The following is a 20,655-nucleotide window of genomic DNA, read 5'->3' on the forward strand; positions in this document are numbered from 1 at the left end:
CCTGGATAGCTTAGATGTGCCTGCACACACAGTAACTGATGCCTGATAGCACTGGGCTTGCCCTGAGTTTGCCCTGACAACAAAGTGCCAGCATTCCCACAACACCATTGCACTACCATCAGCCAGGTAAGGCAGTGCTACAGAGAAAAGTCTTTTGGTGCTGTTTGGAGAAATTTCATTTGTTTTACAACTTACAATTGCGTTACTACTGGCAATTAGCTGTTACTCAGTTGATAAGGGGGTGAGTAGCAAAGGAAGCCCTAGTAAACACAAGCCAGTCAAAGTCACCTGTTACACATAATAGGTATAATGCTGAGGTTAAGGTTTTTCTTAGTGTTAAGGAACTCAGTTTGGTAGCCAATGCGACCCAAGCAGCTGTGTAGGAGAGGTACTTCTGAACATGGTGCTTTCACTTTATGTATTTTTTAATGCTGCCCTCAAAGTTCACCACTTCAGCACCCCTGTGGTAAGTGTACATGACTTTTTCCATCATAACACTTTAGCAGCCAGGATTGATTTTATGATATAAAACCAAAAGATAACTAGTTTTAAAAGACTTAAAATTCAAATAGGTCCTGTCAGAGTTCAAGCACCTAAAGCAGCAACAATTAAGTCTTTATTACCTTCCCAATCACTTTTATGTTTGTCACTCTCAAGTAATTCTGTTGAATTTTCCTTCTTTTCTGGAGTTGCAGGAATATATGCTTCATTTTCCAGCTGTTCCACCTAATGAAGTCCAGTAAGATCTTTTAATTAAAGAATCACGCACAAAGATTGTATTTTATACACATGAACTTGTATGAATACTCAAAACATAGACACAAAACCTCCACCCTGTAATTTACCAACACTGTGGTTAATGTACTACTCCAGTTAAGAACTAGACTTGTAGAAATAGACTTAAGCCTCTTCAAAACTGACAGCTAGCTTTTCAAACAACAAGAATGTTTTTACAAATGAAGCATAGCCCCCACCTTTTTGGCTAAATAATGAAAACCAAAACTTGCACTTTCTTCAGTTTCCATGATACTGAAGTTTTCTGAGGCTTTTTTTGGTTAGTTGGTTGGTGCTAAATAGGTGGTTTCCCTTCCTCCAACAGAAGAAGTAAATGAACATGGATAAGAAAGAAAAAAATTTAAAACTATTTAAAATAGTAGTTAAAAATTCCCATTGATTTCCTTCTGCTGAGCGATTCTTTTCCAGAAAACACTTACCTGGAGGGGTTGCTGATTCTTGTTGGTAAAGCCTTTCTGTTTCCGAGGGTTTATGGCAATCCTGTGCCTGGCTGCTGAGGTATCCAGGCAGCCCAGGGGACTGGCAGGGGTGGTGAAGTCAACAGGAAGGAAGCTGCTGCCTCGTGAGATGGAGACCCCCAGAGTGGCAGGGGAGGAAGGACTGATGGGCCTGGAGGAAGCTCCAGAAGGTGTCTGTAAAACACAAACACAGTGCTCTACATTCTGCTTGGCTTCCCCACAACTCTGGAACAGTTCCTTTGCTACCTCCTTCCATTTCAGAAGTCTGAAATGGCTGTGTTTTGGGGCATAAAACCTCTTTTTAAAATACTTGCCTAAAGTCATCTTTGCACAGATTACTCAGTTCTGTGTGTTCAGCCGTATGTTACACAGAGTGAGAAACAACTGTCTCTTACTTTCCCACAGTAAGAGCCTCAGCTTGCCTCCTTCCCATTTCTTATCTGAAAACCCGTTTGCAGTACATGCACACACCAGCAGGAGACACTGGTGCCGTTTGTATAGCTGCATTCCCATATCAGTTATGTGACAGTACAGGAAAACAGTATTAAAAAAAAAGTACAGAAACCACCAAAAGTAGCATGGGTGATTGTTTCTCTTTATCTCTAAGAAATTTGTCATAGCCACTTTTCTCTTTTAATATCCACTTTCAGGAGAATCAAATGCCTCTGTCCAACGAGTATCCCAGAACCATCTTCCAGACAGGGATGTGGATCTCAGCCTTGCAGCAATGCTGCTCTGGGGAACTAAAGAGCAGTAACCTTAGATTAGGCTATCAAAATAAAGGGTTTACACAAGTGTTCATAGAAACCCCCCTAAACATGCAGTTTAACTGGTTTTGCTACTGTTTTGAAACGTGGACCAAACTTTCTGGAACATCTGCGAAATGTCACAGACGTGCCAAACAAGCTTCATTCATAAAGCAAGGTGACACACAGCCATTGCACTGTGCCTGGCATTCAGATTTTAGTTTTGTTTCGGCTTGGGATATAACACAGCATTTAAAACATGTATGCTGATGAAGTTTTAGAGATAATGAAAATATCTTTCCATCCAATCTACAGAAATTGTCAAGGTTCATTTTTTTGTGTGTTTAAGATAGCTAAAATTTTTGTTGTGTAACTTTGCAGATACTTTGTCAAAGAACTGACTATGCTGTTCAAACAAACCACTTACCACTAGATTTCTGCCTGACTTTATTTCTTATTCAAAACTCAAAGAGGTACATTTTCATTGCTTGCCTCACTCTTGAGTGCTAAAGAATTGTTTCCTGGGATACACTGTACCCAGAATAAATTTTAAAAAGTAAAATGATTGTACTGGCTCCATACAGACACCACACATGCCGTCTCAGGAAAGTTTATTAGCAGGAAAAGTAGCTCTTTACCTGTTCATCTTCACTGTCTGTGCCGCCTAAACTCAAAGAGCTATGACGCTGAACAGGGTTGGAGGACTGTGGGATAAAATGAGGAAGAGGGTAAGTCAAGGGAAGTATCACACTGAATTATCTGGGACTGGATATCCAGTGCTAATTATGAGAAAACACAAGAGGAAAGATAAAGGAAGGGTCACTGAGTTCCTGCCTTACACAGTAGCTTTCATTTCTTTATTGGGATCAAACAAAGTAGGGGAGCTTTCTCCTGCTATGAGATTTGCCATGAAGGCTGACCACATGAGACAACATATTTTATAAAATTATTTTGGCTTATTGTTTTAAAATCTTCAAATTTACAAATGCTCACCTGTTCTCTGAAGTCCAAAATCATTCATTTGCTAATTATGTAGGTCACAACTATCTCAGTACTGGTCTACACAATAGCATGGAACATTTTACCCAGAAAGGGTATTTGTAAGGTCACTTTCTAGATATCCCTCAGAGTGACAAGTCCACAATCCACCTAGTTAATTTTTTCTGGTTCAGACTGATCCATACCATCACAATTTATCACAAGCAAGCAAAAAGGTCTTCCCCTTCTCCAGGCAGATTTTCTCTTTTCTTACGGGTGATCATCAAGGTGACGTGACAATTATACCTTGTTTGGTGAATCTGTCAGAACTTCACGAAGGGTTGAAATTTCAGGAGGGCTTCTAGGTAAACCATCATCCTCAGAAACAGCACCTGCATCTTCCAGTTTCTTTCCAGTTATAACAAGAGGAGGTGATCCAAGTCTGACATTCTGCTGCAGCTGAAGCTGTGGTTGAAATTTAGAATATAGACTTTCAATGGCATTATTTATAGGGAACATTTTGGACACTTTTAATGCAGTTGCTCCTATTAACAGCAAGAATGATAACAGCAGCCAGGAACAGCTTTGTTTGCAAAGGGATATGGGGATTCTTTTCCAAGATTGCATAAAAGAATGCTCTGGCAGACAATGAACCAAGAAAAATAAAACAAAGTCTGCAAACTCACAAGCAGCCAGATGTTCCCTCAAACTAAAAATGTTCAGATTTCAGGAAACACCATTACTAAAATTCTTGGCTTAAGTCTGTCAGCCATGTCAAAGCTGGAATAGAAACAAGGTCTGAACAGAAACTTTGTCCTTCAACTGAAAACATCTCTACAGAATATTCCCAAGATAAACATGTAGACTTGTTTTTTTTCCATTTCTTTGCTTATTAAACCATATTGGGAAATTCTAGGCCTAATTCTGTGTATTCTTGCAAGATATGTATTCATTTACATCTCTGTAAAATAGATCTAAATAGCTGCAATTCTTATTCAACAAGATTAATATTCAATGTAATTCCTCAAGATCTAACAGCCACACAGGGTAGCACAATGTCACCCTTTAATGCACCAGTCCTCCAGTTCAAACAGATTTCTAGCCCTTATTGCAATATATGGGCAACACAAGACATACAACACACCTGTGCACTTAATGGGAAGGAAAAGGCAGAAAGTCAATTTGCTTTGGTGTATTTGCACAACTTCCTATGTTAGATTTATTAAATTTGTCACATGCAGACAGCAAAGTGGTGTGGGGGAAACTCTGAATTTACAGTCCGTCTTCTAGTGGTAGAAGTTAATTTAGATTGCTAAGAAAGTAACAGCTTTTATTAGCGCTTGGCTTTTATTCTGACATGAGTCAAGCTCACAGAAAAAGGCTGTCTCTTACAGCTACAAAAATAGTGCTGGCAGTATTACATTACCTTGCAGGATGATGGATGGATGAGGAGAGGGCACAGTGGACTGGAGATGGCATGAAAAGAGCTTTTTTCCCCCACAACAAAGTTCTGTCATATATAAACATGATTTCTCCTGCTACTCCTATTGTTGTGCAAAAAATGTCCTGGACTATTTTGCAGTCTTATGGATGAACAAGCCCCTCCGTGCATCTTCAATTACTTACCATGTGATGCAATTGTGTTTGCAACATGAAGCTCACACTGAGCAAAAGAAGAATTTCAATGGCCTTTGGCTGCTTTATGAACCATTTGTATTTGGCCCCTGGAAAAACCTTAAACTTTTACCTCAGTGTTCCAAGCTGGGCAGTTACTTAAATGCATTTAATATAACCAACAGTTCATAAGGGAGCTGTCAAGGAGGGTTCAGTATAGCCTTGGAAGAAGGAAATGATCTAGCAGAGTACAGTATCCTTTGCTGGCAAAGACCAGAAGAATAATCATATAAATAAAGCTGTCAGAGCACCCTGACATATCCATCATCCCACACACGTACACAGTCACTGGTGATAGCATGTACAGTGAAAACATCAGAGCCAGAATTGCCAAAAAAAATAACATAAATAATATTTAAAGAATAACAGTGTAAGGGACACACTATAGTATAAATAAATGGCCTTAACCCAAAAGCAGTAGCTATGAAGTAAAGAATATAAATCCCACTGAAAGAGGACACGCTCTATAAGGAAAGTTTCCAAGAGTCCATGAACTGGATTCATGTCACTCCAACACTGTGAGATCTGGGCAAGGCTGAAAGCACCAGCACTGCTCAAAGATGCAGCTTCCAAGAGGCAGAATAGATCCAAAAGTAGTAAATCTGCCTTTGGACACTTTAGTCAGCAAAATCTAAAGGCACACAGCAAAGGAATCAAGAAACAGTTTCCTAGGAGACAGCTCACACAAAGCAGCACCACGAACGAGAGGATGATGTTCTCACCTGCAAAGTTTTCACTCTTCCAGGTATGTTTTCCCGAGACAACACATCACCTGCCACATTTCCTGGTGCAGATTCAAAAATGAAGACACTGTCATGGGACAAGGCTTTGTTTCCCATGCTTCCTTTGGGCCTGGGAAGGAAGGAGGGAAGAGTGGTCAGTGCACTGGGTACCTTCCCCACACTATTTCACCAGGGCAGAAGGATCATAGAGAGTTCCAGGGCAGGATGCATCTCACTTAACTTCAGATTTGTGCTTGTTAGTTGTTTAAGGTAGTCACTGCTAGCTTCTTTTATACTCAGAAGGGAGGAGAAACGCTTTTTAGGATGATGATTGAATGCAGATGTCTGTTTTCAGACTACTCGGCATCTGCATTGAACACAGATCAGTCTGTGTGAACTAGAGAGGGAGCCCAGGGTGATTAGTCTGATGGGATTTAGGTGGATGCACACCACCCTGAGAAATGTCTACAGTGCAGAAGGGGGCAACAGAAATCCCCTGCCCTCCTTGGCTGGCAATGGGCCAAGCATGAGACATTCAGGATACAACCTTTGCATCCTGGTGTGTGTCACACCTGCCAAAGATAGGGGATTATTTTTCTGCTTCTCACAAATGTGGGCAGAAAATTAAATTTTGTTACATTAAAAAACTTTATTCAAATCCTCTCATGTCCAGCAATAAAACCAGTTGTGTTCACCTGTATCTGGAACATCTCCAGATCCCAAACATATTAAAAAATATAGGTGGGACAAATGTCCATGTCCATATTTACACACCCATCCGTGGCCAAGTTAAAGTACCCAGGTAAGATATTCCTGCTCTGTTTCTGTGCTCACTGGGTGTTCAGCCCAGTGAAGCAATGATGAGTTCCCACAACAACTGTTAACTGAGTTGTAACAAGTGAGATTGATTTGGTTTGAGCTATTAAGTTGGCCAGGGAAAATTTGCCCTTGGCTGGCACGACAAGGAAGACTTCGTGTCATTTATTCACCAAGTTCCACCATCATAGGCAAGCACTATCTGTACGTTACTTTGTTCAGAAGACCATAAGGATGGCCTCTACCAGGATTTCATCCTAGCTTTTAACTAATATTCTCTCATCGTAGGCCATGAGATCAATAACTCAAGTTACAAGGATTCCTTGGCTCAGGAAATGCTCACTGCCTCTGGAAGTTTGATTCTGGGTAACACAGGATGATTAGGAACACAGCTCTGACAAGAAAAATCCAGGATGTCAAAACTGTTCTGCAAGAAAATCAAATATTTCTCTGTTATTTGCCCAATCACAGATTCTCTATTTAGAAGAAAGCCCTGAAGGACTGTGAGCTTTCATAAAGTAAATACACCATGCAAAAACACCCCAAAAATTACTCTTTTTCCTCCCACATCTCCCTTCTTTAAGTCTCCAGAGACATCTCCTTTAGCTGCTTGACTAACCCTCCTGTTGCCACAAAGGTATAGTCAATCAGTTTACACTTATATCAAGTCTTACAGAGGGCAAAATAATTTTGCTCCATGTTTACGTTGTGTCAAAGGCAATCTGAGGTCTTTCTCTCACAGCACAGGTCAGAGTTTGTGCTTCCTCCCATTACAAATGATGGTTAATGTCTGTGTTAGTCTACAGGCCAGCAGTCCTACACACAAGCAAGGCACTTGCCTTACTCCATGATTAGAGTTAATGAAGCCATCCCATCCTTTTGTGTGCTTGATTTTATAGTCCTTTTCAGCATGAAAGATACTCCATATGGGCAAGACATAATTTTACTGCATTCAGAAAAACAGTCATGCAACTTTTATTTACTGTAATGTATAATCATTATTACTTAGCATATTCTATTTACTGCAAAGAATGCATGTGCATTAGGATGTATTAACCTTTCCAGTGGGGGATTTCCTCACTTCCTTTACTTGGAATTCCTTAGCAATTGGAGGTAAGGTTTCCTTGTTCTTTAGACTGCCAGTTCAAGATCTGTTTCTTTTTTCCTCTCTCTGCATTGTTTATCATATGTGTTTGCAAGAGAATGACTGTATTTTCTTCTGGCAGTCACAAAAAGAGCATTAGATTAAACACAGAATTAACTGCAGCTTTAGTACAGATGAGTCGCTTATGTGCAAATCTGCATTCCTGTGTAATTCCAGGCAGTGTATTTACATTTGCACTGACGCTAACGATGCACTACCTAAAGCCCAGATGTTTTAACCACTGTGTCTCCACACTGATTTCCCCATACAAATGCTCGATTCATTCATGTGCATCTCGACATTTGAGCTGCCATGACTGAGGAATTGATGGGACTCTACAGGCAGCAGTAAAGCAGCTCCTAAACCCATTGTGGTCTGTGCTGTCTTCCCTTTCTTGTTGCTGTCAACCCTTTCTTGTTGCTCCTTTTATTAGTGTTTGAAGTAGGGGGATGAAAAGTGGTGGTAATTGGTGAGTGATCTCTCCCTGTCTGTATCTTGACCCACAAGCCTTTAACTATATTTTCTCTTCCATGTCCAGCTGAGGAGGAGAGTGACAGAGCAGCTTTGGTGGGCACCTGGTTTTAAAACAATGCTCAAAAAAAAAAAGAAAGAAAAAAAGAAAACCAGTACTTCTGCCTCAAGAACAAGCAAAGAGCAGCATTGTTCTAGAACTGGGTTTTATAGCCTGCATGCCAGAAATTGCAAAGCTCAGGGTTCTGCTATAAACCCTCCACAAGCTGTATTTCCATGGGCTTTCACGATCAGGTTTTCCATAGGATTACATGGTTCAGTCTCTTTAGGTAAAGTGTGCTTATGCCATGCAGGGTCTGGGTATAACAGGGTTTTTCAGTAGCATAAACATATCCCTAAGTTTTTTGATAGTCCATCTAATCCTATCTCTAAGGGAAAAAAGCAGAAGGGTTTTACTCATTTCCTGATCTCTGATCTTGCAAAACAGTTCATAATCACTGGAGGATAGCACTGAGGTAAACAGCAATTGGACTTGAAATATTTGGTTAAGGGCAAGAGAAAGAGTTTGCACCGACTGTGCCTCTGGAGCAGACAGCTGCCTCCTATGGGCTGATGGGGTAAACTCAGCTGTCTCTAAACTTTTTGGACTGGGCTGAGTCACTCTAATTCCCCTTACCCCAGGAGACTGGTTGTGTGGTCACTTACTCTGTTGCTGTTATGCTAACAAACAAAACAAAGAGATTGTTGTTTAGTTCCCAGATCATTTTCATGATACAGTTGCATAAACAAAACCGAATGAGTGGGGAAAGGTGGGGCAAGGAGGAGCCAGCACCCATGAGAAAGTAACATCTGTAAGTTTTCCACCAGAAGAAATGCAGTGTCCAGCTCCACCCAGTGCCCTATTTGATGATACAAAGCATCTGGCAGCAGTGTTGATTTCAGTCATGTCCCACTCTAATCACCTGTTCATGCCCTCTACCAGTGTCACATCTATCCAGTGCTCCCTCCAACAAAACACTGCAAACCATTGGACGTGGCCAGTGTTTTGTCACACTTTGTTAGCCTGTAGCTCCACAACCCGAGGTGTAGAGTAATCCAAAGAGAGACCTGGTTTAGTGGCTAACAAGGGAGGATGAGGAGGGTGGGGGAGCTGGAAAACAGCCAAATTTACAGGTTACCCGATACTGTTCCACGACACGCCTGGCAAGAGACACGACCATGCTCAGAGGGTTGTCCCAGCCCAGTTCAGTCAGAGATTTGCAATGTTGTGTAGTTTGGTGGTCTAACATCAGTGAAGCAGTGTTAGCAGTGCAAGCTGATAGCTTGTACAACACCAACTGAAAAAAGGACAAGGGTTTGAACTAACATCACTCAGGGGTCTGAGAACTGCTCTGGACACACCTTATGGACTTGTAAACCTCACTCACATGACCAGCCCTCTGGGGGTGGTGACACAAAACCAGGGGCCTTCAGTCATTATCTATGCCTAAATGGCTAGGTAAGAAAGTTAAAGAAGCAACCACATGCTGATAATATGCCAGAAATACTTCTTTCTCTTTACTGCAGCCATGATAGAGGGCACTGATGCTAAAAAAGCAACTCCACATGTGTTCTCTGTATTAACACTACTCAAACATCATCCTCTTGTAAAGCTGCTGATGATCAGGCCTTCCAAGACAGATTTCAAACACTAAAACCAATCAAAACAATCTGGGCTATCTGCAGTTCTAGACTAAGAGGCTGGATCACCCCTGCCCCTGGCTGCCCTCCCCCTCCTCTCCAGTCTGACTTTTCAAGCACTAGCAAAGAAAGAGGAAATTCCTGGAATTCCTTCATCAGCATTAGGGCTTGTTTTGCACAAACTTGGACAGAGGTTGCTCCTAAGGGGCCAACTCATGCTTTCATCCCACTGCTCTGAGAGGCCTGCTTTTATTTATTTATTTTCCTTCCTTGCCAGCTTACCCAGCCTCCTTCGGTGAATGAAGTGCAGTAGCGTTGAGCACAGCGATGCTGACATCACTGCTGGACTGGCAAGGTTTTAAATTACTTTCCCCCCTGGAAGGTGGAGGCTCTTTCCTTTTCTTCTTGGAAAAGAAGTTCTTGAAAGTCTGAAATTTGGATTTTTTCTTTCCTGCAAGATGAGAAAAATGAAAATTTATGAAAGTTGGTGGTATTGCTTAGCTTGGAGAATGTTATCTCTTAAATTCTGGAGCAAGCCTTAAAGCTAAGGCAGCCCATTCAGTTTTAGTCAGCTCCTTTTAAATTATTCAGTGCTAGAGTCCAGTGAAAGGTGAAGCTGCAGTTCTTACATCTGCTGCCTCTAAAGCAACACTGGCATTAAGCTGATAATAGTGGTGCCTACTTAGGTTCTAGTTTATGCAAAAATACCCCTTATATAGAGAATATATCCTGAACACCGATCATAATTGCTGTATTTTTAATAAAAAATTGCTGTCAATGTCTTTAACTCTTAATGTTCTTTACTTAGCTTGGTTTAGTTCTGCTTTCTCTTTGCTCAGTGCAGTAAGGAGACAACACCTGTAGGACATTCAAATTTGGCAAAAATATTAAAACTGGCAAAATAATTTATAAACTCTAAAACCAAAATATCTGTTTCCACATTAAACCACTGTCCCAGAATAAAAGCAAGTCCTTCAAGGACGATGGAGCAAACTTAAATTAAGACATTGCCCTGCAGGACACGAAAGTCCCAAACACAGCAGCACTAAGAACACAAATAGAAAACTGTTAATCTGGTTTCAAATTTTCCATTGTCTAAACAAAAATAACAAAATAAACCATATGAAGCTTCACTGACATTTCCTTTTTAGTAATCTAAGATACTTTAACATTCTTAAGTCTGCTTTCTTTCAGCACACAAGTACTGCATTTTGTCACTGACCCTTACATTGAGGGGTCACTTTAGAGTGGTTTGGGCCAAACTATTGTACTAAGACCCCCGTGATTGACTAAAATACATAGGCAGAGCAATAACATCATTGCAGATCTGAGCCAAGTTCTTCGTTCAATAATACTTTACAGCAGTTGGCATAATAAATGCCCACAGCTGGAGGATTCCTTCATAAGCCAGGCATTATTTCAACACAATTATTGTCTTCTCCCAGTAATGATTTAGTCGCCGATGCTCTGTCTCAGCGTGTGCCCTGTACGTGTAGGGACCTCTGCCAATGGGCCTTATCTGGGCTGAAACTGTGCCACTGCACAGCTGCATCAGACAGTGGCCACTTTGAGAAATAAACAATGATACTGAGGTCTACTCACCCTGTCTCCTCCCTGCTCTCCAGACCAGTGCCAGCACCACACGTCAGAACATGCAGGACACTGTTGCACTGTCCAGCGTGGACTGGCGACACGGCAGAGCAGCAGCAGCCAGCAAAGACCTGCACGTTGCTTTCCAAGGGACTTGGGCTGTCTCTGAGACCAAACTATCTTTCAAACTATCTGGAGCAAACCTGTCACTGGAGTCCCACTCATCTGAATAATAATGGGATGTGGCGCTTTTACAGAGGGTTTGTCAGTGGAAGGCCCTTCCATCTTCCATGGCTGCTCATCAGTGAATGAGACAGTCACAGCAAACATGCAGGTCATATTGCCTGGATCAGACTACAGAGCGGATCTCAAGGCTTTTGGATTTGTTAAGGCTCTCATGGGACTCAGTGAGCTCCACGCTGCACCCATAGCAAGAACTGGTAAGAGAAGAGAGGTCACACAGCAAGAATAGACCACAGAGCCTCTCAAAGAAAACAAGCATGTTGAGGGTGCTTTAGAGAGTCTTCAGAAACACTTCCTGACCATTCCTGTCTTTCATATCAGGAATTAAGACAATGTGCATGGTATTCTTCCAGGAAACTTGTCAAAGCTGATCTGGTTTATTTTAGATAGGCAAAGCAAAAGTTTAAAAAGTTTCATGAAAGCAGTTCCCCAAACCTATCAATTCAGCAATGTCTGCTAACACAGCCCAATGACTCAAAGAACAAAATGGCAAACTTTGATACAGGCAAAGAGCTCTGCAACTCAAAAGCTGTCTAAATGAGAAACAAGGACATTGTCACGTACACTGGTCAGATGACAGTGGTACAGACAGAAAGCAAGTTGGATTTTAGTGCAAGTATTACTGAGCTTAATTAGGTGCTGGTATTTCGGGAGAACCAGAGGAGTGTTAACAAAGCAAACCAAAAAACCACAACACAATAACAAAAAAGAAGTGAATCCATGGACATTTAAGAGAAACAGACATAAGTCTTACCACAAAGGCTAACATTGCCAAACACTACTCCAAATACTTGTCTAGATCAGAAGTGGTGCTAACTTTAAAGTGAAGCCTATGGAAAGGATTTGCAAAAACTGCCAAGGAGCAAACTTCAGCTGGCATGGGGCAAGGTTTGGGTATCATTGTGCAACAGAGAGTCCTCTGATGCAGACACATCAGTTACTTCAGTGCCTTCTCTAAGCCTCTAATTTATGTGATGTGCAAGGTACATCCCCTCCAGCAATAACTCTTCTTCAACCACGCTCTGTTCAGCCCCAAGCCTTCAGCTGTCTCAGATGAGTGAGAAATCAGTAAGTTTCCCTGGAGTTCCAGAGACTGGTGCTCGCCATATTAATATATTTAAAAAAAAGATAAAATCAATAGTAGACACTTAGTGCTGGATGGAAACTGTGGGGCTGCTGTGTGTGAGAGCATTTGGCACAAAAGGCATGGTTCAGAAGGACAGCACTCATATTTGCTTCCTGCTGTGAACAGCTGTGCACTGGTTTTGCACACCATTAAAAGGATGCTACATTTAAGTAACAATTCAGTGCACTGTGAAGCTGCTCAATATATCACTGAATTGGTAGAGTGCTCTCTGATACTTGAACTAATAATATAGAGAGGATCTTATTCCTTAAGATGGAAAAATGTCATTGCATAACAAAAATCCAAGCCCAGACAACTACATCCATTTCCCCTTCACCCACTGATGAACAATGACTCATGATTTTTGAATTCTTATGGTTACTAATCTTAAATTTCATGGCATTAAAAATAAATGACTAAACTTAAAGGTTACTGCCCTAAAAAGTAAAAGCCTTCCCAAATATTAGTTGCTTATGTTAACTATGATTTAGCCAACTATAACAGAAAAGGAGCAGGAATAACCATCTTGCTTTCTCTGTAAAGTTTGTATATTCTGTATTTTTTACTGTTTGTGTACTGCCTATTTCATTGTGTCTTCTGTGCACAGAGAATTAACACATGAGTTTCTGCTCTTTGAATCATTCTTTCCTATAACAGGATAGAAAAGATAGATGCTTATTCCAGTGCCAGACTGAGACTGTAAAAAGCATAAGAAGCATCTGATTTGGGAGTTCAATGATCATATTTAAATTAAACAGTTAATTTAGGGATCTTCTATGGTCTCTGACTTCCTAAGGTGCGGTCAGGATAGACTTTCTGGTTTTTTCCCTCAAATTCAAGGACGGGATACTTTCAACAATAAAAACACATGAAAACAAAAACCCTAATCCATAGACAAAATTTTCAGAAAATACCATTATTCTAACTCCATAAAAAAACACCTGATATTGCCAGACAGGCATTAAAATAATGGAATTCAGCAAGGGTAACATTGGGTGCTGACAGGTTTTGGTCAGTGACCTGGTTACTGCCATCAAGAAGGAGCAGCATGCACTGGAAGCCCTCTGCTACTAGTCAGAGAATAAGGCAGACCTCAAGAAATCAATTTAATTGACAGGACTGTGAAGGCTGAGGATTTTAGCCTCCTGGAACCTTTAGATCACAAACCAATTAAAGTTATAAAGAGGTGAGGCAATCCTTCATTATACTGGAAGCAAACAAAAGATCCTCAAATGGCTTTTTCCAGGTCCAGTCAAGTGTCTCTTGAATACCTTGGCAATAGAGCAGCAGCCTTGAAGTATTTTGCATTTTTGTTCATTTAGAGACAGAAATATTCCTGGTGGTTTTAGAGCCAACACTTCAGATCATGAGCCATCTCCTGCTTTCCCTGTCACCCAGCTCAGAATCTGATCCATTTTGCGAATCTTCTAGTGAACCTGAGTACAAAATTTTCATGCATGGGTTTAACACAAGCTCACCAGTTTGACAGGATAGCACTAGACTGTGTGACAAAGTAGATTACAAATTTAAAAAGCCAGCCATTGCTGAGCATCCATCATTACACTTTTTTCACCTCTCTCCATCTGCCATGCAGAGTTCAAATAACAGTCACTTTGCCATTTGCTTCTCTCTTCTAATAATATTTTGATGGTGGCAAATATTAGGGGGTATTACTACAGCTGCCACAGACACAAGCTGGCTAACAGGCTCAGCTCCAACCTCTGCAGGATCTACCAAAGCAGGCAACACAATCAGCTCTTCAAGTTCTAACATCCTGCTTGTAATAATCCAAGTCAGAACCAAAAAGAATATCCTCCACCAGGATATGTTGCTCCATTATCACACATTAAAAAACCTTTCTCATAATACTGACAGCTGACAAAGCCATATAGAGATTTTTTACACTACAAAAAACAAAACAACACTGCAAAATTACTCACTACAGACCCCTCTGCCTGAAGAAAATAAATTTTGACTTCCAAATCAGCTATACATTCTGGGAACAACCGCTTACCTGTGCACTCTTCAACTGTGTCTCCTGTTTCAGGTGACTGTGTGACCTCTGTGGGTCCCGTAGCCATGATATAGTCACTGAAACAGAAATAAAAGTGCCAGTTAAATTTTAGTCCATTGCCCCAGTAGAATATGGTCCCACTCCACATAAAGAAAGAACATGGCTGGATTCTTTCTGAGACCACATGCCCAAATGGTTATCACAAACATGGCTTGCACACTTTTTTGTATATTGGCCACAGAGCTTTTCCTCATTTTTTAGTAACAGTTATTTCTCCAGCCACAACTAACAAACCAGTCTAATTATTGCCAGTACCTCTCTCTTTTTAGGAGACCAGAATCAAAGTTTGCTTTCATGAAAGATGTCACTACACTTGCTCACCAAACACTGTAATGCTTCCCAGTCTCAGAATAATGAACCTTCACTAGAGAGTGACAGCTCCATGCTACTGTAAAAAATGTAAGTAAGTGCTCTGCTGCCCAGGGTTCATGTTTAACAGTGTCCTCACAGCAGGCACCAGGCTAGTCTGTCAGCATTATTAAAACCAGTTAAGCATCAGCACTAAAACATCATTCTGGGCTATGCTACATTTGTGGAAACCAATAGATCAAATTATTTTGGATACAGTGCAATCAGCTTTTAGCCACAAGCTCTGAAACCTTATCGCCAGCAGGGCTATTGATCAACCAAATTAGCTGATGGCATCATCTTCCTCCCCGATGAAAACAAAAGTTCAGCCTAGTTTTAAGATCATTCAATGTTAACTGGCTCCACTTTGTATTTTCCAAGACTCCTAAATGAGTGTCTGTCAGAGACAAAGGAATGAGGCAGCTGACCACGAGAGTTACAGCACAAATGTCAAGCAACGATGGAAATGTGACGGTTCAGCAGGGCAGCTCATAAATACTGTCCTTTGTTATGGAAGATACCTAGGTGGTACTTTTATATCATTAGCAGTTCCAATATACTGTGTCAGGACTTGAAGAGTAAGAAATCTTTACAAACAAATGAAATTACCCAGAAACAAATCCTGCTCCCTCTTCTGCATAGATCTCGTCTAAATATTTACCTCCTCAAAGTAGTGTAACAATATTGCCAAGTCAAGTACCTCAACAGCAAGCAAGACTGTGATTCTGTACTACTTTGGCCAATCACTAAACTATTCTATTTCTTCTGTATCACCCACATATTCTATAATCAGTTATGCCCAAAAGCACTGGGACTTTCCTATGAGCCCACACTCTCAGATAACCTTAAGGTGCACAGACTCAGAGGGAGAGGTGATGGGACTGTCTGTCTGAAAAAAAGAAAAGTGCAGTCCATGGAAATAAAAGGGTTCCTGCAGAAAGACAGGTTGTGGAGTAAGCTTTCCCTGTGTGAGCCATGCAGGAATGCAATCTGCCATGCTGCTGAACTGTGAGTGGGTAAGGGGGAGATACAAAGGAGAGGCAAAGTGCAGTCTAATATCACCCGCTAGCACTGAACACAGGAGAGCATTAACACACTGTAGTTCCAAATAATCTCACCCCAACTTGCTAAAAGGTAATGAAAAAGTCATTGCAGCAACCAGGACTGATTATACCTGTCCTAACTAAGATACACTGGAGTTGTTTTTGAAACAGTTATTAGACAATATTGAGAAGCAACAAAAAAATAACACTTCTAAGATTTTCTCCTTTTGGATGACCATAACCATTCAGCTCTCATCCCTTTTCCTCCATGTCTCATCATCTAACCATAAAAAAGTTTGCATTTCCTGCATATTTACATTAAAGCAGTCATCAGTAGACTTTCTCATAGACTCTTTCTCTGTATTAAAAAGAAATTTGGTTCAAATTTTCCCTCTCAACTTTATACACTATGCATATTGCATTAGATTTTTCTTGAGGGCAAGGGAAATGCATTTGAAATAAAACACCAAGAAAGAATTCAACAAATTTACAAGAACAAACTGGCAAGTCTCCAGACTTGAGTTTTTTTTCACAGAATGTGTGTGGACCTGGAATTTGGCTCATTTAGACCTCTAACTGCTGCTTTACCCACCTTCAATTAAACCAAAGCAAGAGAAAATTGCTGCTTTCAGATCCAACTTTGTTTGCATCAGTTCAACGTTTATTTAAATCACTCAGTCATCTCAGCTGCTCACTCAGAATCCTTCCAGGCATTGGAGATATTTTGACTGCAGTGTTTATTGTAACTGCAAGCATATATTTCCAAATGGTATATTTTTATACAAGTAGAATTGTAACTGCAAAGCAGTTCAGCTCTGGGGCAGTTTCTTAAGTCAAATCAGCTCCAGCATTAACTTGATTTTATAGTTCTCTGGGGCACATGGAGCTCAAGTGTCAATTACAAGGGTGCCCCATTTAGGACCTAATGGTTTGATGCCTTTCTATACCTCCTCACAGTATCACCTTTTTTCCAGTAAACTGAACATCACAGATTTTCCCAAGCTTTAAGTTAGTAAGTATTTGAATTAAAAGGGAAAACCATATATTTAAGTGGAAGTTCCATCATTAAAAACCTGATTACATACCTGGAGGAAAGTTAGCAATTAGATGACACATAGACTTCCAATTTCTGGTGGCAGTGAGTTGCACTTTACAGAGAACAGCTAGCAAATGTTCTGAGCCACAAACCCTACCCTGGGGGTCAATGTAATGGAGTAAAAGAGGACAAAACCCCATCAATACAAATACATGTGAGTGCACAGGCATTAAACAATTGAACCTCCAGACATTCACCACTTCAGGCCTTAATGACAGCAGACAGATGCAGTGTCAGGATGTATCAATACCATGTACATCAGTTCAACCCAGCTGGCACCCTGTGAGCTCTCCCAGAGCATTACACCATTAGAGACAAAGTTTTAAAGAAATCCTGTATGTGTATTGATTTTCAGTGATAAAAATAGCAGGTTAAATAAATGGCCTTTAAGAGCAGTGTTTCTGGTACCCTTCAAGTGCTACAGGACATCTGGGAGAAGGAGCTTGCAGAGGGATGGAGGAAATTGTCTCCTCAGTGCAACAGATATGGCCAGACAAGATAGTAGAGTTGTCAAGTCACACCTACCGATTGCTTCTCACTAGAAGTGGAACAGTGGGCACATTTTCCCATTCTACAACTTTCTAACCATGTTTTTAATCCTATGTCTAACAGCATTTGCTATGCCTGTATATGCACAGGCCTCTTGCTGCAGAGGTAAAGGGCAAACAAGATGTTGAATCTCTACCAGACCCCTCAAAAGTCAGACTTGGCCGTGTTCAGTAAGTCCACTGCATCAATTGCTGCATAGGGCCATGGAAAAGACTGAAAACTTACTGAAAGCACAGTATTTGCCTCTCCTTGCACAGGGTGATGGGCTGGATAACTACAACTATGAATTAATTAATTACTTGCAAACAGTGGTTTCCTATATAGATGCAATCACAAAAATAAAACTGACATTATTGGACCTTATTTGCATTGCTAGGGTGTACTTTAAAGCAATAAAACTCATACAAAGTTGCAGGGCTTGCTGTACTTCCAAAGCAGATAACAGGACTTTGTTAGCAATCATCACTACCCTTGCTTGGTTTGATGGTTTAGATCTAGGCTCCCTGCTATCCCATGCAAAATTTCCATTGATAGCCCTACTGTGTTGCATTCACTTGGAGCTCTTCAACTCATTACAGGAACTAATGAGCCTGAAGAGAAAAAAGAAATCTCCAGGAACAGGAGAAATGTCCTTGTCTCCCCTTTACAAACCGAGGCAACTGGACAAATATTTGGAGTGCTCTATAGGAGGGCAGTGATAGGGCAAAAGAATAAAGTTTCAGGATGGTGTTCTGACCATTCTCTTTTCCCAGCTGAACACATGACTTAACATGTACATGGGGGGTAGGAAAATGCTAAATGAAGGAAAGACAATTCCCTTTCAGTGCTTGGTTTGTGTATTTAGTGCCTCCTGGGAAGTTAACATTATACAGGACTCAAGTTTCCTGCATTTAACAAAGGCCCAAGACAAATGCTTTCTGCTCGGCCTCAGAAAAGGGACACAGCCTCCTTGCTGTCTCTCCAAGGGAGCAGGAGACCTGGAGACTGCACAGCAAGCAAGCTCCTACCCCACCTTTAGTGTTTCTTCAGCTTCAGTCCCATGGTTCTGTATAAGCATTCCGGAAGGCCTTATGACAGAGAGATCAAAGGAGATTCTGAGCCCTGAACAGCCTCTTTCCTATTAAATAAATGCTTGAAGAAACAAAGACTCAAGAATGTGAGGCACTGTATTCAGTTAGCATCTTCATAGCCTACAGAAGACAGACAATGGCAAGCAGCCAAGACAAAGAGGTGAAATTTTTGCCTCGAGCTATTAAAGACCAATTTCCTTCATGCTACAAAAATTATTTGAAATCAAGCTTATGCTCCAGATTTCAGGACACACATGTTTCACAGCAAGATGGATCAGCACAGGGAAATGCATGCCCCCATCTGGTCCTCTAGGCCACCACCCTGCAGCCAGTCTCCCTCAGAACATACTTCAAGCTACTGCAGGACCTCAGAGAAAGACCCTCTATTTCTCCTAAGAAGCAAGGTTCAAAAAAACACAGATTTCAGTATGGTTTAGTGTTCAAATTACAGTCTTCAGCAAAAGGTGACCAACAGATTAAATTTTATTCTCTCTCATTAAAGCACTTTATTCTGTCAAAATGATGGCTTTCCTCTCTGGGCACCCAACAAGGTAGCTATCAAGGAACTTGTTAATCCAACAGGTGAAGGATAAGTTTACCCCCTGTAGCTCCACAGAGCAGGATTTCAGAGTCAATCATGGAGCAATAGCAAAGCCAGCAAGATTTCTATTCAATTCCCACACCCCTTGAGCATATCAGAAACACACCAACCAAATATCCCTTTGCTCTCCATGCAATGAGATGAGTGACCTACACTTCAAGGCCCACAGTCACGGAACATGCTGAACAGTGTGGGATTCCACACAGAACTCTGTTGAAATGAGGTACAATCCAACACAACAGCAGGAACCAGGACCTGACCTTGCACAGCTGATCCCATTGCGCTCTTCTGGAGTGTAGTGTTTCTAGGATGAAATTCCCAGGGTTTCTTGCCAGCCCCTAGCTGGTATCTCCCATGGGGTCCCTCCCGTGACTGCTTTATGTAGGCACAAAAGAATAGCACAAACAGCATTAGGATTCTTGCTACTACCTCCACTGATAACAGTGAGGGGAAAAGTTTACCAAGTTAATGAATATTGCTCATCTAATTTTCACTGAAGGAGGGATAGTATAAGAAAGTTTAAGGCCCTTTTCCATGGATCACAAATAATACAGCAATAGTATCCATCAGGAAGTCTGAATAAGCATCTAGATAATATTTAATATCAATAAAATATTCTCCCAGAATCAAGCAACAGACAACATTCAGCTTCTGCCCTTGATGAGGTGTCCAGAGCCAACAACTGGTCACACAGAGAGATCTGTTCACAGCTTTCACACTTTGCATTCAGACAACATCCCCTCACCCCCCTCTGTCCCCACACCTTGGCTTCTCCACGAAGGCTTGCCAGAAGACAGGTCCCAATGTGCTGAACTCTTTTTACCTACAATCTACTTTGAGAAGCCTCTGACAGCGATTCTGAAGGATTTCTGCTGTTCAACAGTGCCTGAAGCATTATGTGCTGCCCTCCTAGTGAGTGTGTGTGTAACAGTAATGGAAAGCAGCTGGTGGGCTGAAGCCGACTTTAAAAAAAAAAAAAGTAAGAGGAGGAAATGCCTTTCATACAGTCACACAGGCTCAGTCTGTAATTGTGTGAGAAGCCAAGAGGATAAGAAGGGGGAAGGGTAAATAAGACAAATTCATAAGCACTGTTACGAGTCCAGGAACTGAGAGAGTCAGTGCCTGTGTTCCCTACACACTGCCCCACCTCCACAGGCTCCCTCCCTCCCAGCACTCATGGTATCTGCTGATTTAGCCCTGCAGAACCATCTCCCTGCATGTGGGGACACACCTGAAGGACACATACACAGACCTGTGCTACCTTACACCTGAGGCAGGTACCAGTAGCAGGGTAGATGTTAGTTTGTACTCAGCTTGAGAGGCCAAACTGCAGTCCCACCTACCAGAGCTTTGCAACACTTGGCACCCACACCAGACAGATTAACCTGGTTTGGACATGGCACTTCAGGCTGCCCTCAAACACCTAATTAC

At 41.3% G+C, this 20,655-nt stretch overlaps 1 protein-coding gene across 8 annotated transcripts in view; it reads right to left on the bottom strand.

The window, feature by feature from the left end:
• KIAA1210 (KIAA1210 ortholog) overlaps positions 1–20,655 on the bottom strand; it is a 51,832-nt gene that overhangs the window by 9,284 nt on the left and 21,893 nt on the right. For 3 of the 8 annotated variants that reach the window (XM_027645472.1, XM_027645478.1, XM_027645469.1), the window contains exons 2-8: positions 14,458–14,534; positions 9,767–9,935; positions 5,374–5,503; positions 3,284–3,442; positions 2,638–2,703; positions 1,215–1,427; positions 624–726 (exon numbers count right to left, since the gene is read on the bottom strand). In XM_027645472.1, the coding sequence (XP_027501273.1) occupies positions 624–726; positions 1,215–1,427; positions 2,638–2,703; positions 3,284–3,442; positions 5,374–5,503; positions 9,767–9,935; positions 14,458–14,534 (917 nt within the window). Of the gene's footprint in view, positions 1–623; positions 727–1,214; positions 1,428–2,637; positions 2,704–3,283; positions 3,443–5,373; positions 5,504–9,766; positions 9,936–14,457; positions 14,535–16,993; positions 17,150–17,529; positions 17,734–17,778; positions 17,801–20,655 lie in introns of those variants that run through there. The other 5 variants (XM_027645477.1, XM_027645471.1, XM_027645474.1 and 2 more) reach the window with 5 other exon arrangements.

This window comes from Corapipo altera, unplaced genomic scaffold (genome assembly GCF_003945725.1).
Source record: "Corapipo altera isolate COAL_440 unplaced genomic scaffold, ASM394572v1 65, whole genome shotgun sequence".
Lineage (NCBI taxonomy): Eukaryota > Metazoa > Chordata > Aves > Passeriformes > Pipridae > Corapipo > Corapipo altera.